The sequence below is a fragment of the Stigmatopora nigra genome, chromosome 20, assembly GCF_051989575.1.
Source record: "Stigmatopora nigra isolate UIUO_SnigA chromosome 20, RoL_Snig_1.1, whole genome shotgun sequence".
Taxonomy (NCBI): Eukaryota; Metazoa; Chordata; class Actinopteri; order Syngnathiformes; family Syngnathidae; genus Stigmatopora; species Stigmatopora nigra.
Window position 1 is genome coordinate 2,961,348 of NC_135527.1, and position 17,774 is coordinate 2,979,121.

At 38.3% G+C, this 17,774-nt stretch overlaps 2 protein-coding genes and 3 non-coding genes across 5 annotated transcripts in view; 2 read left to right on the top strand and 3 right to left on the bottom strand.

Annotated features, from left to right (window-relative positions):
* Window positions 1–17,774, top strand: part of LOC144213351 (uncharacterized) — a 231,123-nt gene that overhangs the window by 54,130 nt on the left and 159,219 nt on the right. The window lies entirely within an intron of this gene.
* Window positions 254–325, bottom strand: trnae-uuc (transfer RNA glutamic acid (anticodon UUC)). The gene has a single exon. It is a non-coding gene; the product is annotated as a tRNA-Glu (tRNA).
* On the top strand, window positions 1,668–1,739 carry trnap-agg (transfer RNA proline (anticodon AGG)). Its single transcript has one exon. It is a non-coding gene; the product is annotated as a tRNA-Pro (tRNA).
* On the bottom strand, window positions 6,470–6,542 carry trnaf-gaa (transfer RNA phenylalanine (anticodon GAA)). Its single transcript has one exon. It is a non-coding gene; the product is annotated as a tRNA-Phe (tRNA).
* LOC144213372 (uncharacterized) lies at window positions 8,525–17,425 on the bottom strand. Its single transcript, XM_077741800.1, has 3 exons — window positions 17,078–17,425; window positions 14,865–15,230; window positions 8,525–10,896 (listed from the first exon to the last, which is right to left on the bottom strand). Exons 1-3 carry the CDS (start codon window positions 17,202–17,204, stop codon window positions 9,503–9,505), a joined length of 1,887 nt encoding a protein of 628 aa, XP_077597926.1. The 5' UTR covers window positions 17,205–17,425; the 3' UTR covers window positions 8,525–9,502.

Sequence of the window (17,774 nt, forward strand, 5' to 3'; positions counted from 1 at the left end):
GACAATTGCACATTTGTCGAGCAATAAATATAGGCCCGTTTTCAATATCAAAATGTTAATGTTGAACTTTTTTTTACTATACAGTTTCTGACATAAATCTTATCAGACTAACTAGAATGGTTAGATGATATCTAGATATTTAAACAACTGCGAACATTGTACAGCATGGGTTTATAACGCTTATAGAAAGAACTATTGAACCTCTATAATATAGATGTTCAATAGTTCCCAATTCATCCATCTAATATGTAGCTTCCCAAACCGGTAGTCGAACCCGGTCCACCTGGGTGAAAACCAGGAATCCTGACCACTAGACCATATGGGATATACCAGAGCATGCTGATCCAGATCAAGTAGAAGTATGAAGTTTGGATGATAGACTCATGAAATTACATTGGGACCTCGCTACTTCGCGTTTCCACCATCGCGGCTTCAGAGCTTGGAGTTTTTTTTAATGAAAAAAATAATAATAATGAAAGATATTAAATAAAAATTAGAAATTATTTTTTTACATAATTTGAAAACAAAATATTCAATTAGAATTAGTAATTGCATCATTTTACAAAATGTTAAAACACAAATAATGCAAAAATAAAATATTTCAATATTTATATATAAGGATGTTTAAGGTTCATTTACAATTTACTGATGCCCAATCCCCCCTCCCATGCTATTGGAGGTAGTGTGGCCGAGTGGTCCAAGGTGCTGGATGTGGGCTCTAGTCTTTCACGAGGTGTGGGCTCTAGTCTCTCGGGAGGTGTGGGCTCTAGTCTCTCAGGAGATGTGGGTTCAAATCCATCCACTGCCAACAAATCATGGGCCTTGGCTTCACATCTCTGGGGTCCTGGGTTACTCCAATTACATCCCACATTCCAAAAACATGCATGGTAGGTTGATTGGACTGGTTGTGGCTCGGAGGCCACTGGGATTGGCTCAAGAAGGCAGGGGTTCCGAGATCCTTATGAGGATAAAGTGGTTCAGAAATGAGGTGAGAGATTTTCAGGATTTTTACTTTTAAATTCTGGATCTAAAGAATATTTCAGTGTAAAAATATAAATTGTTTATGACTTTGTCAAAAAGTCGGATTCCCTACAATATGCGAGTAATCACAAAGGTTGCTTTGATAGCCATCGGCTGCATTGGCATGTTCTTAAGCGTCTTTCCGGATCTGAATTCTTTGGGTAGAAGTCCAGTAAACAGTCCTTGGAACGAGGACTCGGTGACTTGTTACGATCGCAAGTTCTCCTCAGAAAAAAAGGAAGAAGCTTTCATACAAAAATGGTTAAATACACACATATAATAGGATTACAGAATGCTGTCCAACACTAAGGATAAGAATTTCTTTTCTCATATTTATATATGTACTTTTCGATTTTTTTCACTTTTTTTTACCTGTCTTGTCCAGTTGTTTTTCTTAACTTATACGGCATTTTCTTTTTGTTGATAACCTGCTCTCAAGTATGTTTATGAAACTAGAATGCAATTAAACACTTGTTGTTGTTAATATTTGAAATAAATGACAAAACAAAAAATTGAAGCTTGGAACGAGAACTCGGTGACTTGTTACGATCCCGAGTTCTCTCTATTTTGCTATGTCGAATTGTGATCTATGATGGGGTGATATGGAACATGAGATATCTGTGAAAATATTTGTCTAAGGCATCCCTGGCTCGTTGGTCTAGTGGTATGATTCTCGCTTAGGGTGCGAGAGGTCCCGGGTCCAACTCCCGGATGAGCCCAAATTTTATCCAATTGTGATCTATTATGGGGGGCATATGGCACATTGGTCACTTGAAAAAAAAGTGTAAGCAAATGGGCACCCCTGGCTCATGAGTCTAGTGATATGATTCTGGCTTTGGGTGTGAGAGGTCCTACTCCCGGACGAGTCCTGGTTTTGTCAAATTATGATCTATGATGGGGTAATATGGGACAATAGCCAACTAAGGAAAAAAGTGTTACTGTATGGGCGCCCCTGGCTCATCTGTCTCGTGCAGAGGTGGGCAAACTTTTCGGCCCGGGGGCCACATCAACTTTCAAAATTTAACAGATCGGTCGGGTCAGCATAAGATATGATACATATAAAAAAACTGCATCCGTTAACAGGACATGTTAAACATAAACAGAAAAACAGGACTGAATTATTAATGTACTCATCACTCATCATTAAAGTATAAAGTACAAAGTAAAGTAAAAAGGAATGTATTAAGACATATTCAAATGTAATTTTAAAAAAAGAGAGGGGCTTTAAAACACGAAAAACTAATAAAAGTGGACAGAGCTACTGCCACTGGCTTCCGGGTGACGGCGCCATCTTGGGGGGAAAATAGTATTATCTTCAGATACGAGCTTACTGCGGCATTGAGCTAGTATGTCAATTTACTTGTATCTCAAGTCAATTCTTCCCATAAAAATAAACAAAATACAAATTTATCCGTTACATCCTGAAAAAAAAGTAAAACAGGATGTTACAACAGAAAAACCTCTTTATCGTTCTAATTTTCCACCGACTCACAATCGGAAACCATCTGTTGTGCTCGTACCTCAAATTTGTCTCGTATCTCAAGGAAAAAAAAATGTTCCGAATTTTCCTAGTATCTCAAATTTCTCGGGTCAGCACAAGATATGATACATATAAAAAAAACTGCATCTGTTAACAGAACATGTTAAACATGAACAGAAAAAAAGGACTAAAGAATTAAGATAACCATCACTCATCATTAAAGTAAAAAGTATAAAGGCCAAACTAAAGTAAAAAGGAATGTATTACGAAATATTCAAATGTAATTTAAAAAAAAGATAGAGGGGGTGTAAAACACGAAAAACAAATAAGAGTGGACAGAACCAAAAAATATTAATTTTTTGATTTTAATTTCACAACAATGCACTGGTAAACGGAATAAACAAATTTGAATGAACTTGGATTAATATATACAGACACACTTAAACATATGTTTAACCTAACTTTACACAAAACTGAATTCTATTTTTTTTAAAATCTTTTTCTTTACCTTCGTTCTGGCCGGGTTAGATGTTTTCCACGCCTCCAAACGCACGTTTGCTATTGATGGGATGTTTGCTGTTGTTCTGCGTATTCCCTTCAAAATATTCCAAAAATGATGCACACAAATGTCCTCACAATAGGATAACCCACGATCACTTGCCAATGAAAAGTATTCTTGTAGTACTAGCGATCGCTCCCCTGCTTATAGAACAACATTGCATCTGGCTCGCTCTTTCTGCTCAGACCAACGGGAAATTAGAGGGAACATTGGTCCCAGTCTAAACTAAAGGATTTCTAGTGGGATTGACAGTTTATAAAATAGTCATACCTCTACTTACGGATGCCTCTAGGTATGATATTTTCAGGTTATTAAATTATTATATGCAAATGAGTAACTCGAGTTATACGAACGAAGAAGATCCAGGTTACGAAATTGTGCAAAATTAATTTTCTTATATGTTCATTTATATTATATATATTGTCGTGGATGCATTGATTCTCACTTTAGAACATATCTACCCTCTACTAGGCTTTCATTTCATCCCTCTCATTCTATCTTCTATAATCACAATAAAAGTATTCAATTCAATTGGCTGTCTCACAACTACCACTGTCCATGTTTCAAGATTCTTACATACCTGTCCACCTCAACTAAATGCTCCCCTTATTAATGACCGCAATTCCCCCGATTAAGCGATTAAATACCATACAAATGCAACATGGCTCATATACTCACGTACACACACAGGGCACAGGGAGAAGTGTAAAATGTAGTACAAGTGGACAGCTTTTGGCCCTGGTAGGAAATGCTCTTGCCGCCATCTGGCAGACGAACACGAGTATTACGTCTTCCATATTAACGTTCGCAGAGGGAACGAATTCAGCGGTGCAGGACACATTTTCACATGTTTTTTTTATTAAACATTAATAAATCATTTCCTCATTTCTCTCTTCACTTGTTTGCTCACATCTTTAATACAAAAGTGGAACGCTACTACCAATTTTAAAGGGTTTAGTTAGCAGTTGTGTGAGGACCTTGTAAAAAATTATATATATATATATATATATATATATATATATATATATATATATATATATATATATATATATATATATATATATATATATATATATATATATATATATATATATATATATATATATATATATATATATATATATATATCATTTATCTTTGTGTCTTAACAAGTTTCAGAAATCAGCACCCCCAATTAGAAGGGGAGGAGCCAGAGTTTTCTCCAGACCAAAAGAGAGAAGAGCAACTTGAAATAAAAATGGAGGAAGAAGATGTCACCTGGTCAACTGGTGAGGAGTCTTTTAAGATAGAAGAGAATCTGGGCAGGGCTAGTGGAGGGGCGGAGTCTGCAAACACCTCTGCATGGCCGCATACAAGCGAGGAAGCAGCGCCGCCTCAACAGCAAAAGAGAGAAGATCAATCTCCAATCAAAAAGGAGGAAGATGTCACCTGGTCATCTGGTGAGCTTTTCAAGAGTGAAGATGATCTCGTAATGGATTTGATTGCAGATTTACTGTCAAAGCCATTTTCAAGTCGGACTTTTCAAGAAAAGCTGGACATCATTAAGAATGGTCAGACAACTCCAAAGCTTGCTAGCTTTGGAGTTGACCGCTCTTTCTTAATGTCCATTTTTTTCTGGAAAATTCTGTCTGGAGAAAAAGCTTTGTGAGAAAATCTGCAACCAAATCAATTTGTTTTCCTCCGTCTGCCATTGTGGGTGGAGTTTACGACCTGTGGCTGGCACACTTAGGCTTTGGTCTGCCTACCAGCCAAACATACACTGTAAAAAAGACAACGACAATCTATTCAGCAGAGTTGGTATTGTGATTTGTTTGAATATGAAAGTTAAAGTAGCTGTTCTTAATGTGAAAATACACATCAGACCAATCATGTAAACCTCATGGTGTCTAAATTTGTAATTGTGAATAACCTGACATTGAAATTTGTGGTTGGTACAACAAAGTTAGAAGAAAGATACATGGTTTCCTTGAATGCATATATAGCAAGGACAAATCCTCATGCTTTAACGGGACAACAATTCATGGACAGAAGATTTATTTCAAAGGAAGACCCTCAACTAAGCTTGTGAATGTAAGTATTTTGCATGCATCGATATGTATTGTATGGAATAATAGCTAGTGACTTGATAATAAATGTTTGCTGCTTTGACCAATGTACTACAGTAAATTCACAACTTGGTTAGTATATGTTAACAATGCTAGGTAAACTAGCTACGGTACAGGCCTGCGCTTAATGATTGATTTAACGTAGTTTATTTAAGTCTGTACTGTTTCTGTTAAACCGTGAAGGATCGGTTATCTTCTATTGTACTGCAATTGGTTAGTCTGAGATTGATTGCTTTGGTCTCTTTCTCTCTCTCTCTTTTCTTCATACCAGGAACCTACACAAAATCGCTGTTGTAATTATTTCTACACATTTCTAGATTTATTTGGTTTTGACTAGAGAAATATAATAGTAATAAAGTGTCATCGTGTTTGGAGTGTCAGAAATGTGTTTGAGTTGTATTTTGAGTGCGCTAAATGCAATTTTTGTCGAATGAAAATGAGCGCGCACATGCGAGCGTTTGCTAGCATGGTGTAACTTTAGTCTGGTCATGACTCGCCAAGTGTGTTGTGGGAATTTTGTATGCATTTCTGAATTTGGGATTTCTGCTTTTGCAACTTGTTCATTCTGTTGGAATTTGTATTTTAAATGTTATTTTAAGTGGTTATATACGGAGCCCTGGAGGTGACATGGCTGGCTGTGATTATTACTCCCCATTTTCAAGGGCATACTTGCCTATTGTTATTACACTACAGTCTATGTGGGACCTTAGTTAATATTTGGCACTAATGTGTATCAAGTCAACATATATGTAAAGTGTTTTTTTAATAATAGGGTATCATTTTCTTAAAAAGTGTTGACTGTATTTTTTTTAAATTTCTTTCAGGTTGGAAAGTTAAGACCACATGCAATGCAAGTACTGCAGTTTTAACAAAAAAACAAAGACCAAATGGGGATGAAACAAAATACACCCTTAAAAGAGCTAAACGTGGAGAAGGGAACCAAGTTCCTGAACATCCAGAAAAACAAAATGATGCCTCACTTGAGATTTAGCTTCTTCAATTTGTCTGAGAACTCGCGATTGTAACAAGTCACCGAGACCTCGTTCTAAGGACTGTTTACTGGACCTTTACCTGGACCGAGAAGGACGCTTAAGAAGATGCTGATGCAGGGGGATCACTATCCGAACAGCTTTGATGATTACTCGCATATTGTCGGAAATTTTCAGCATTCTCTATCTGAGCCAATTTGGGTCATGTAGGTGAGAAGAATCAAACTTGACTGCAAAATGACTCACGGCTTACAAGAAAACAGTCTTCAAACTGATTACGAGCGAAATAAGAGTATATGAGCAAAGTTCAATGCGCTGCCGAAACCCGGGGTTGAACCAGGGACCTTTAGATCTTCAGTCTAACGCTCTCCCAACTGAGCTACTTCGGCTGACTGAATAAAATAAAAACAAACTAGGACTACAAATTGACTCATGGCTTACTAGCACAATATACCAATTGGAGGATTAACTGATATTGGTCTGGTTTACAAGTCCAATGGACACACAAAGCCCGAGGTCGATTCAGGGAACGCTCTCCTACATTCCCTATCCAATTCGGGTTATGTTGGTGACAAGAGTCAAACTTGACTCCAAAATGACTCACGGCTTACAAGGAAACAGTTAGCAAACTGACGGCCAGCTGATTAAGGGTGGGTTTGCAAAAGTCCAATGTGCTGCCGAAACCCGGTGTTGAACTGAAGATCTAAAGGTCCCTGACCTTTAGATCTTCAGTCTAACACTCTGCCAACTGAGCTACTTTGGCTCATTGATAAAGACAACAACCAACTTGGACCGAAAATTTACTCATGGCTTACGAGTACAATATTCCAATTGGAGCAGTAAAGGATATTGGTCTGGTTTAGAATGTCTCGGACATGTTTCTTTGGAATGGAAGTTTTTGAATGTGTTGGGTTTATTCTGTTTTATTATTATAATAGTTATATTAATTCATTTCTTTATTAAATCAATCTCTTTCTTTTCTTTGTATTAATTCATTACTTTGTTAAATCATTCTCTTTCTGTTTTTCAAAAGTCTTGAGGTCACGCCAAGTCATCTTTAACCTAGACAGCCTGTTCCAGGATGGTTATACAAACAATCCACCCAATCTCGGTCCTTGAGATTTGGTGGGCCCTTGGTGACGAGGACAGGGCTATTCGGACAATAACAAGAATATTGTTATCATTATGTAACCGTACACTTCGGGTTTTTCTGTATGTAACGATTATATGATTATGATTATATTATATGATTCTTAGGTCAAGGAGGTTGTATAATTACTCTAATCTAAATGTTGTTAGGTCTAGTCCCTGTTTTTGTTATTAGTAAAATACCTTGATTGTTATTGTAGTCCCAGATGTTGTTTTTACTCATACGTGATGGAATGATCAACAACTCTGTAACTTGTGACCATAAGAATAGGACGAAAATGTCTATTCGAGGAGACGTTCGGAAGTCGTACGGTGACGCTTGCTGTAACGCTCCCTTCCGGAGGCTTTTTATCTGTTGTATCCATTTCTATTTAATTAAATGTCAATAATTGAATAAGATGTCTTCCTGCAGTTATTGATAATTACGGACGAAGGTAATTATTAATGAACCTGACAGAATGCAAAATGGATGACTGTGAATACAACTAACCGTGCTATGATGGTCCCCAGCCAAGACCGAGGTTCTTTCACTGGTGATCCTGAAAAGCTCCAGCAGCGGGTGGGAAAAGCCACGTGCCTTGCTATATCTCAGGACTGCCAACTACTTTGGATTTCCAGGAGTCTCTCCGAGAATGCAACACAATCTCCGGGAGTCCAGATCACCTCCCTAAACTTCAGGAATCCCAGAAATTTCCGCTCGGCGAAACGTCCACCTGGCGAAACGTCTGCCCGGCGAAACGTCTGCCCGGCGAAACGTCTGCCCGGCGAAACGTCCGCCCGGCGAAACGTCTGCCCGGCGAAACGTCCGCCCGGCGAAACGTCCGCCCGGTGAAACATACGCTCTGCGAAACATCCGTTTTTGCAAACATTGAACATTACATTCCCCTTGTAGTATGTCTATCATCTATATAACTTTCTTACTCAATGTTTTTCCAATAATTACAGATAAAATAAAAATCTAGTTACATTTCTACCAATTATCCCCTTCAACATAAAAAAGATAAAAACAATTTACTGTTAATTTCAGAGATGAAGTTACCTTATTTTCACACCTGTAGAAAGAAAACAATCTTTTATGTATTATTTTGTCAAATTGTTCAAATTAATGTATTCATTCAATCTGAGCAAATAACACCACTTCTTTTGTCACCTTTGAATTTGGAAGGCTTATTTTGTTAACAAAAAGACCCAAAAAGCATTTTTCACAAAAAGAGAGCTTTATTGGAACTACACAAAAGATGACATGTTTAATCGGTTTAAATGTTACATGACAAAAGTATGACATTGTGCTACTTATTTATTTAGAGCAAATTTATTCTTATACACCATTTTTCTATTTAAGTTTCTTAGATCCTAGATTCTGTATATGAATTATTTTTATTAAAATGTATCATGTTTCAATAACACTCAATATTCTTATTGGATTTGCTAGCAAAATCAATGGTCAAAAACAATTTTTTCAAATTTCTTAGGCATGTCTTTAACTGTGAAGACATTTTCCATATAATTTACATCACATTATTGATTATTTACTTTGTAATTTCCTCATTCAGGCTACATTTCGGATAGAATTGTGAAGTAAATAAAATATTCAACGACAATCAATTTTCTTATACAGTACCTTGACATACAAGTGTTCCAGCAAATGAGAAATTTGAGATGTGAGGAAAATTCTCAGAATTCTTTTTGCCTTGAGATGTGAGTCGGTAGTCAATTAGAACCAATTTTGGTGGGGATTTTTTTAGGACAGAAACGGACTAATTTGTATTTTGTTCACTTCTATAGGAATAATTGACTCGAGATACAAGTAATTTAACATATTGGCTCGATCCCACAGTAAGCTCGTATCTTAAGGTATTACTGCATTTGAATAGTGTGGATCGATTGACACATTATAAAGTGTAAACAAGATTTTCAGAATGCAAAATACAATTATACTTCGATTACAATGATCTTTCATACAGAAATTGATAAAGCGGGCAAAGCCGTGATTGGCCACTGCTTATCACACCTCATTTGCATCTTTTAAGTCTATCCTTACGACTAAATCTTTGGCAAGAAGATGAGCAGGAAAAGGGTTTCAGATCGTTGTGGGTAGTTGTGTTTTTAAGATATTCCTGCCGAATTGAGCAAAATCAGGCTTTTCTCCGAAGTGGGTTGTTAAATCTTCTTTTCAGGTTTTTCCTAAATGTTTAGCTTTTTAATTGGGCTGTTGTAGCAAATCTGTGTCCACAGACTGAACAGGAAAACGTTGTCCAGTGTGGGTACTTGTGTGTTTTTTTAAATGTTGCTTTAGAGAATAGTTTTTACCACAAAGTGAGCAGGAAAATGGTTTTTCGCCTGTGTGGGTTCTTGTGTGGGTTTTTAAGTGTCCCTTCTGTGTGAATGTTTTACCACAAACCGAGCACGCAAATGGTTTTTCACCTGTGTGGGTTCTTGTATGCATTTTAAGTGTTCCCTTTTGCGTAAATGTTTTACCACAAACTGAACACGAAATCTTTTTTCCGCCAGTGTGGGTTCTTGTGTGGCATTGTAAATGGTGCTTTAGAGAAAAGGCTTTACCGCAAACTGAACACCCAAATGGTTTTTCACCAGTGTGAGTTCTTATGTGGATTTTTAAGTGTCCTTTTTCAGTAAAGGCTTTACGGCAAACTGAACACGAAAATGGTTCTTCACCAGTGTGGCTTCTTATGTGGATTTTTAAGTTTCCTTTTTCAGAATAGGCTTTACCGCAAACTGAACACGAAAATGGTTTTTCACCAGAGTGGGTTCTTATGTGGATTTTTAAGTATTCATTTTTAGAATAGGCTTTACTGCAAACAGAACACGAAAATGGTTTTTCACCAGTGTGGGTTCGTGTATGTATTTTTAAGCGTCTCTTCCCTGTAAATCTTTTACCACAAACTAAGCACCCAAATGGTTTTTCACCCGTGTGGGTTCTTGTGTGTATTTTTAAGCCTCTCTTCTCTGTAAACCTTTTACCACAAACTGAGCACGCAAATGGTTTTTCACCTGTGTGGGCTCTTGTGTGCATTTTAAATGTTCCCTTGTGTGTAAATGTTTTACCACAGACTGAACATGATAAGGGTTTCTCATCGGTGTGGCTCTTCACATGGATTTTCAAATGAGACTTTTTCCCAAAAGTTTTCCCACACTCAAAGCATTTGCAGAGTTTGTCGCCACAAGGATATTTCTTAACATCATCAACATCATCAAAAAGCAAGTCGTTACCATCTGATAAAGGAGCAATTACATTTTCTGCTCGCCATCCTTCTGTTGAGCTGCCGTTCAGAATCTCCACCCCTCTGTTGGTCACGCCCAGATCTTCTTCATTCTGGAAAGGCTCACCAGTTGAACATTTGACACATTCGTCGTTTTTTATTGGACATTGCTCTTCTCTCTTGTGCTCTTGAATGAGCTCTAGCTCCTCTTCCTTTTTAATTGTGGGCCATGCTGATGTGTTTCCAGGCTCTTCCCCTTCGCTGGCCACGCTCAGATCATCCTTTTTCACGGACACACATGGTGAACAGGGAAAATTATCCTCCTCCTTTTTGATTGGAATTTTCTCATCTTTCATTTTTTGTTGAGGGAACCCTGCAAAGACAGGAAGATAAATGATAAAATATTTTCCAATTCAGATGACTGAATTGTTCACATAAATGAAAGCAAACGGAACGGGTTCTCATCCCTCCTTCAATCACGCTCCATATCCTGCCCTTACATAAACCCTCCTATTTTTCAGTTCTGGGCTAGACTGTCTGGCATGCAGGTGCTAAGGCAGTGGAGTCTTTACTTGCTTTATAAGACACCCTTGTCCAGTTAAGTAAGTTTTGTTTGCCGCAGCTTCACCTTATTTGTGAGTACTATATTCATTGTTATATAGGGTACAGTGGGACCTCGGTTATCACGGTTAATGGGGACTGGGACCACTCGCGATAAGTGAATTTCCACGAAGTAGGGGTTCCCCTTCAAAAGAGCTTAATCCCCCCCCCCTCCCCCCTATACAGTAGACCAGAGGTGTCAAACTCCCTTTGGTCTGCGGGCCGAATACAGCTTAATTTGAGATCAAGCGGGCCGGACCCGTAAAGTCATTGCAAAATTACATATAACTAATAATAAGCCCACTTTTTTCCTTTGTATTAGTCACTAATACTAATAATTAGTGCAAATAATGAGTAAATTATCAAAATGTTTATTAACAGAATTGTCCTTTTAACATAAGAACATAAATAAATGTCAATTCATGTTGTCTGCACGTACTAAAACAATGCGACCCCTAGTGGATAATAGAAGAAACTACATTTTTTAAAGAAAATTCATATTTATTATACAATGCAGCTTTCTTCTCCGGGCCATACCAAACCACCAGACGGGCCGTATGTTTGACACCCCTGCAGTAGACTATATGGAATACGGGTAAAGAGAGAGAAATACATGTTATAACAAAAAAATCAAAATATGTTGTCTGTTTACAATAACAATTGAGGGTCTAGAACACTGTTCTACCAAACAATTTACTGTATTAAAATAGACCTCCATAATAGGTCAAAGTGTATTAGAATAGACCCCCATAAAACGTGAAAGTGTATTTAAAGTGGATTTCCTGTTTCTCATGAAAAATGTCGAAAAAAACGACTAAGTCAGACGGTGGTGTCTCAGAGAAATGTATCCCAAGATGCACTATCCTCGGATAGACTCGGGCAAATGTTCCGCTGAATTTCCTGGTTTTCGAAAATGTTCTATGCCCAAAACATTTTCTAAGTCAAACGGCGGGGCGTCAGAATGGTTCAGTCCGAAGAATGCACTATCCTCGGATAGGCTCGGTGGAAAAGCCCCTGTGAATTTCCTGGTTCTCAGAAAAATAGGATGAAAAAGAGACTATGTCAAACGGCGGTGTCTAATAAAAATAAGTCCGATGTGGTGCACGGTCCAACGATCTGCTCAGAGCCCCGGTGAATTTCAGTGTAATATTTTTCTTTATTTTTATTTTTTTTCCAAAAAAAACCCCTGCTAAGCTCTGAAGCCGCGATGTAGCGAGATCCCACTGTATTTATTTTTTGATAGAGTTAATTCAATGATAGTTAATTATTTTGCGGCGCAGAGGGGGACTTTAAGTAAGTTCAGACACCCCGGGGTATACATATACAGTACCTCAACATACGAGCACCTCGACATACGAGCAATTCGAGATACAAGTAAGATTTCAAGCAAATAATTATCTGTAGATACGAGACAAATTTTGAGATACCAGAAAGCCAGGTGGCCAAAACATGAGGCTGTTTATGATTTTAGCGCACTGTCTTTTTAGCCTCATCTCTTTTGTGTATGACAGATATCTACGAGCACTGGGCAGAGCGTTGCATCTTTTTCAGTATCTTTTTTTCCTGCCACTCAGCACAAATGGTGGAGTGCTCGCTACGAGTATATATTACTTCTCATTGGCAAGTGGTCATGCGTTAACCTATTGTGAGGACATTTGTGTGCATTGGGAATATTTTGAAGGGAATACAAAAGCAAGGAGCCTATCAATAGTGAAAGTCATGGTGGAGGCAGGGCAAATAGCCAACCATTGTATCAAACTATAATAAAGAATAGAATTAAGTTTAGTGTATGGTTGGATTAAACGTATTTTTGAGTGTGTCCGCAACGTAATCCAAGTTCATTTGAATTTGTTTATGTTACAAAACGAGCATGTTGCCGAGCAAAAAAGCGCCCCCTTCTTCCGTCCTACTCTATCTGTCCGTCTCTTACTCCCCCTCTTCAAAATCTGTAGTTTTTACTATTTAACACATTTTAGTAAAATTAAACCACTAATTATGTGTTACTTTGGTAATAGGTGGCAAATTAGAAGAAATAAAACATTTTTTCCAATCCAATATCCTGCTTTTGGTGGGTTTTTTTTCAGAGGGTAGTAACAAATTAATTTGTTTTAGGCCATTTGCATGGGAAATGTTCGTTCGAATTACGAGAATGTCGAAATATGTGCTCAGTCCTGAAAAACTTATCTGACATCTCAAATTATTAGAAACACTGAAATGCTTGAAGATAAGGTGGAGTTGAAAGAGCCCTGCTCACCTCAAAGCTGCCGACCTCCGTCGACCCCTTTCTGGAGTTTTTACGGATTGAATAGGATTCAAGCAAAATCAAAATAATGTGTAAAAAAATATAAAGTAGGACAATTTAAGTCGAACTGTTAATATCATGTTTTACTGTTGGGTTTATTCTGTTTTACTATTATAATAGTTATATTAATTCATTTCTTTATTAAATCATTCTCTTTCTTTTCTCTGTATTAATTCATTACTTTGTTAAATCATTCTCTTTCTGTTTTTCAAAAGTGTTGAGGTCACACCAAGTCATCTTTAACCTAGACAGCCTGTTCCAGGATGGTTATTCAAACAATCCACCCAATCTGGGTCCTTGAGATTTGGTGGGCCCTTGGTGACGAGGACAGGGCTATTCGGACAATAACAAGAATATTGTTATCGTTATGTAACCGTACACTTCGGGTTTTTCTGTATGTAACGATTATATGATTATGATTATATTATATGATTCTTAGGTCAAGGAGGTTGTATAATTACTCTAATCTAAATGTTGTTAGGTCTAGTCCCTGTTTTTGTTATTAGTAAAATACTTTGATTGTTATTGTAGTCCCAGATGTTGTTTTTACTCATACGTGATGGAATGATCAACAACTCTGTAACTTGTGACCATAAGAATGGGACGAAAACGTCTATTCGAGGAGACGTTCGGAAGTTGTAAGGGACACTTGCTGTAATGCTCCCCTCCGGAGGCTTTTACCTGTTGTATCCATTTCTATTTAATTAAATGTCAATAATTGAATAAGATGTCTTCCTGCAGTTATTGATAATTACGGACGAAGGTAATTATTAATGAACCTGACATTTACATTAATTGCTTTTACGGGTAAATGCCAGAAATTCCTGAGAAGTTGGCAGCTCTGCATGTTATGTACTGATTTTTTTCTATCACTCATTTTAAGAAATACTATTTATAAAATTTTAATTGGTGGATTAAAGTAAACTTTGTGAAATATTAGTGGTTGAACTGGTTTAAAAAATGAATTGATACTACGTAATATCACATCAGGAATACTTTTTTAAACAACCCCACGAAGAGACAGCATTGGTGTCCGCCAAATGTATCAGGCCGGTGGCCGCTACCATAAACAAGCTAGCTCTCGTTCTCCTTTAGCGTGCCAACCTTGATTCCGGCATCATTCAGTCAGAGCTTTCTGTTATTTTACCATATAATTAATGACACAAATGTATTGCATTGTCAGGAAAAAGCAGATAACTTGAGTCATGGATGCTTTTCAAGGAGGTGATCTAGTCTCTTCAGGGCAGTGAAAAAGCAGTAACTGTGCTTGGACGCACGATACCACTGTTTGAACGCGCAAGTCCCATATACCGGCCTAAGCATGTATTTTTTTTAATGGGGCATTCGTAATGACGAAGGCCGTAAATATATTTTTTAAACAATGTTATTGAAATTGTCCAACCCTAGCCTCCTCTCTATGTAAGTGAATTGATACTCACAGATTTGCAAGAGTGATGAGGCATCGTAGCTAGCTGATGGTGGAGCCATGAGGTTGTCTGCTAGGGATTCTTCTGTTGAGCTGCTGCCACTCAAAGGCTCCGCCCATCCACTGGCTTCACTTGGACCTTTATATTCGCTACCTAGGAGCTCAACAGCCCCCGTAGGGACGTCCATCGCCTCCTCTTTAACATATAGAGGTTCTTCCTCCATCTTTATGAGGGGATGCTGCTGCTCCTCAATGCGGAGTTTCCCAACAGTAATGAAATGCTCCGTTTGTTGCACTTTAATGCGTTTGAACTGTTCATTGTCGTCATCTTTCATGGGAGTCGACTCTTGGTGCTCAGTTTGATGCACTTTACCAACATCTGAAACACAAAGATCAATTCTTATTTCTTTATTTAAAGTCTTGTGTCCCCAAAATGATTCAACAAAAAAACACGCTAGCAGCTAGCATAAAATATGTTAGCATCTTCTTGCATAACATAGGTACGCTATCGACTAGAATAACATACACTAGCCTAGTGTCATTTTAGGGCCTTATCAGACGAGGCGTCGAATGTATTCACAAAAAAACTGAAAATATACCCACAAATGAGACTGCCCTATCACACGGTGAGTGAGTGATTGTAATAAGTGTTATAATAATGGTAAGGGTTAGCATTTAGCATAACATAGGTACGCTATCGACTAGAATAACATACACTAGCCTAGTGTCATTTTAGGGCCTTATCAGACGAGGCGTCGAATGTATTCACAAAAAAAAAACTGAAAATATACCCACAAATGAGACTGCCCTTTCACACGGTGAGTGAGTGATTGTAATAAGTGTTATAATAATGGTAAGGGTTAGCATCTAGCATAACATAGGTACGCTATCGACTAGAATAACATACACTAGCCTAGTGTCATTTTAGGGCCTTATCAGACGAGGCGTCGAATGTATTCACAAAAAAAAACTGAAAATATACCCGCAAATGAGACTGTGCCCTATCACACGGTGAGTGAGTGATTGTAATGAGTAAGTGTTATAATAATGGTAAGATTTTTTGTTTTTTTTTTATCATGGGAAAAGAGAAGATGCAATGTTTATTTAGACTTTTCTGCTGTCAACTGAGTGACCACTACACTCTAAATCAGTGGTGTCAAACTCAGTTTGGTTTGCGGGCCAGATTCCTGCCAACTAGACCTCATGCGGGCTGGAACAGGACATTTTGGGCCAAAAAAAAAAGTTCTTTTACTGGCCGCCATTGACAACGCCAGATGTCTGTCAATCCAAACAGGTTGGGCGTCCCGCGCCATAATAGCACTGGGAATCCACATTCACTTAAATCAAATCAAAAGCCTTTCTCATTATACAAAAGCTGCATATAACGCAATTGGTTGTGCTACTCCACTAAGTGTGTGTTTCCCAGTAAAAACAAATTAAGTAATACAAAAAGTCACGTCTGTGCAAGTTAATTCTAAAATATTGTATAATATAAGATATTGCACAATGTATTGCACACCCCTAAATTATTGCAGAGAAGGAATTGTGTGTTGTGCTCGTGCAAGTTCAGGGGGGAAAAAGCTGTCCCCGACCAGAGTCAATTTGTCCGTGTTTTGTAAGACCTGTAGCGTCTGCCAGAGGGCAACAGCTGGAACAGGTTGTGACCAGGGGGGTAGGAGTCCCTAACAATGATGAGGTAGCGAGGGCTGGCAATGTCATCCAGTGAGGGCATGGAGTGCAGTCCATGATTTTCTGGGCAGTGTTAATCACTCTGCATGGCTTTTCTGTCTGCTGCCGATCTTGCAGCGTACCACACTGTAATGCTCTCCACAGTGGCTCTATAGAAGGTTACCAGAATCGTAGGATCCAAGTTGTTCCTCCTGAACCCTAATTGGCTTTTACGAATCCCGATTATTAAATGAATGCCCATATAAGATACAAACGTGAAATATATATTGGAGTCACACACTTCCCGATTTCCAAGTACTACGTATAGATCCCGTCTCCCACCACCAGATTCATTTTTCTCTCACCCCAAGTCTTTGCGGGGGAAAGGCGGGAGCGCGCCCAATCTGGCAACACTCGCTGCGCTGAGGGAAACCCCGTGCATCAAGTGAATGCGCATAGTATACACGTGAAAAACATCCAAAGCAGTACTATACAGAAATAAATCCATCACGCACAGTATATTTTATACAAATAAATGATCACCAAAAGTCAACTAACCTTCTAGCCTGTGAAGAACAACTTTGGCATGCATGATTTTGCCAAGAGTCGAGTGACGCGAAGGCTCCAATTTGACGACACAAAGTCCCTCCTGGAAGTTTTCCGCAGTCTGTGTTATTCTCGCCATTTCCTTGGATAGCCACCCACCGGGCTAGGTCGCAACACTTCAACGAGTTCCGAGATAACTCGAAAATGGACGTACTGATGTCCGAGTAATTCACGCTGGAAAGTGAATGGATAAAGACGAAAGCGAGAAGCGCACAAAGAGGAAATTGCTTAAACAGAAAATCGTTACACGTTTGATAGTCTTTCATATTCTACATACATTGCATGATGGGTAAAGCAACGCCCAGCCCCTTCACGTCTATAATCCCGCCCCATTTTTTAATTCGTGTCCACCTAATCCAGGGGTCGGGGACCTTTTTGACTTGAAAGAAAAAAAATAGGACATTTATTTCAGTGAGAGCCATATAATATATTTTAAAAATGAATTCAACTAAATGTGGATTTTTCTGGTTGGTACTTGGTGAGGTTAAGCTTCATGCAAGCGTTGAGGCTTTCATCCGTTAAACATGATCATAGGTTGGAGTTGATGTTTTTAAGATGTGAGAATGACTGCTCACATGCATATACGTAGATCCAAACATGGTCAATACAGCAATACCATAGCGTACATGTTGCTGTACATGTTGCTCCC

Coding starts and splice junctions, on each gene's coding strand:
- LOC144213372 (XM_077741800.1), bottom strand. CDS start 17,204: ATGGCGAGAATAACACAGACTGCGGAAAACTTCCAGGAGGGACTTTGT. Junction 15,231..17,077: donor TGTTCTTCACAGGCTAGAAG/GTTAGTTGACTT, acceptor TTTGTGTTTCAG/ATGTTGGTAAAGTGCATCAA. Junction 10,897..14,864: donor CTCATCACTCTTGCAAATCT/GTGAGTATCAAT, acceptor CTGTCTTTGCAG/GGTTCCCTCAACAAAAAATG.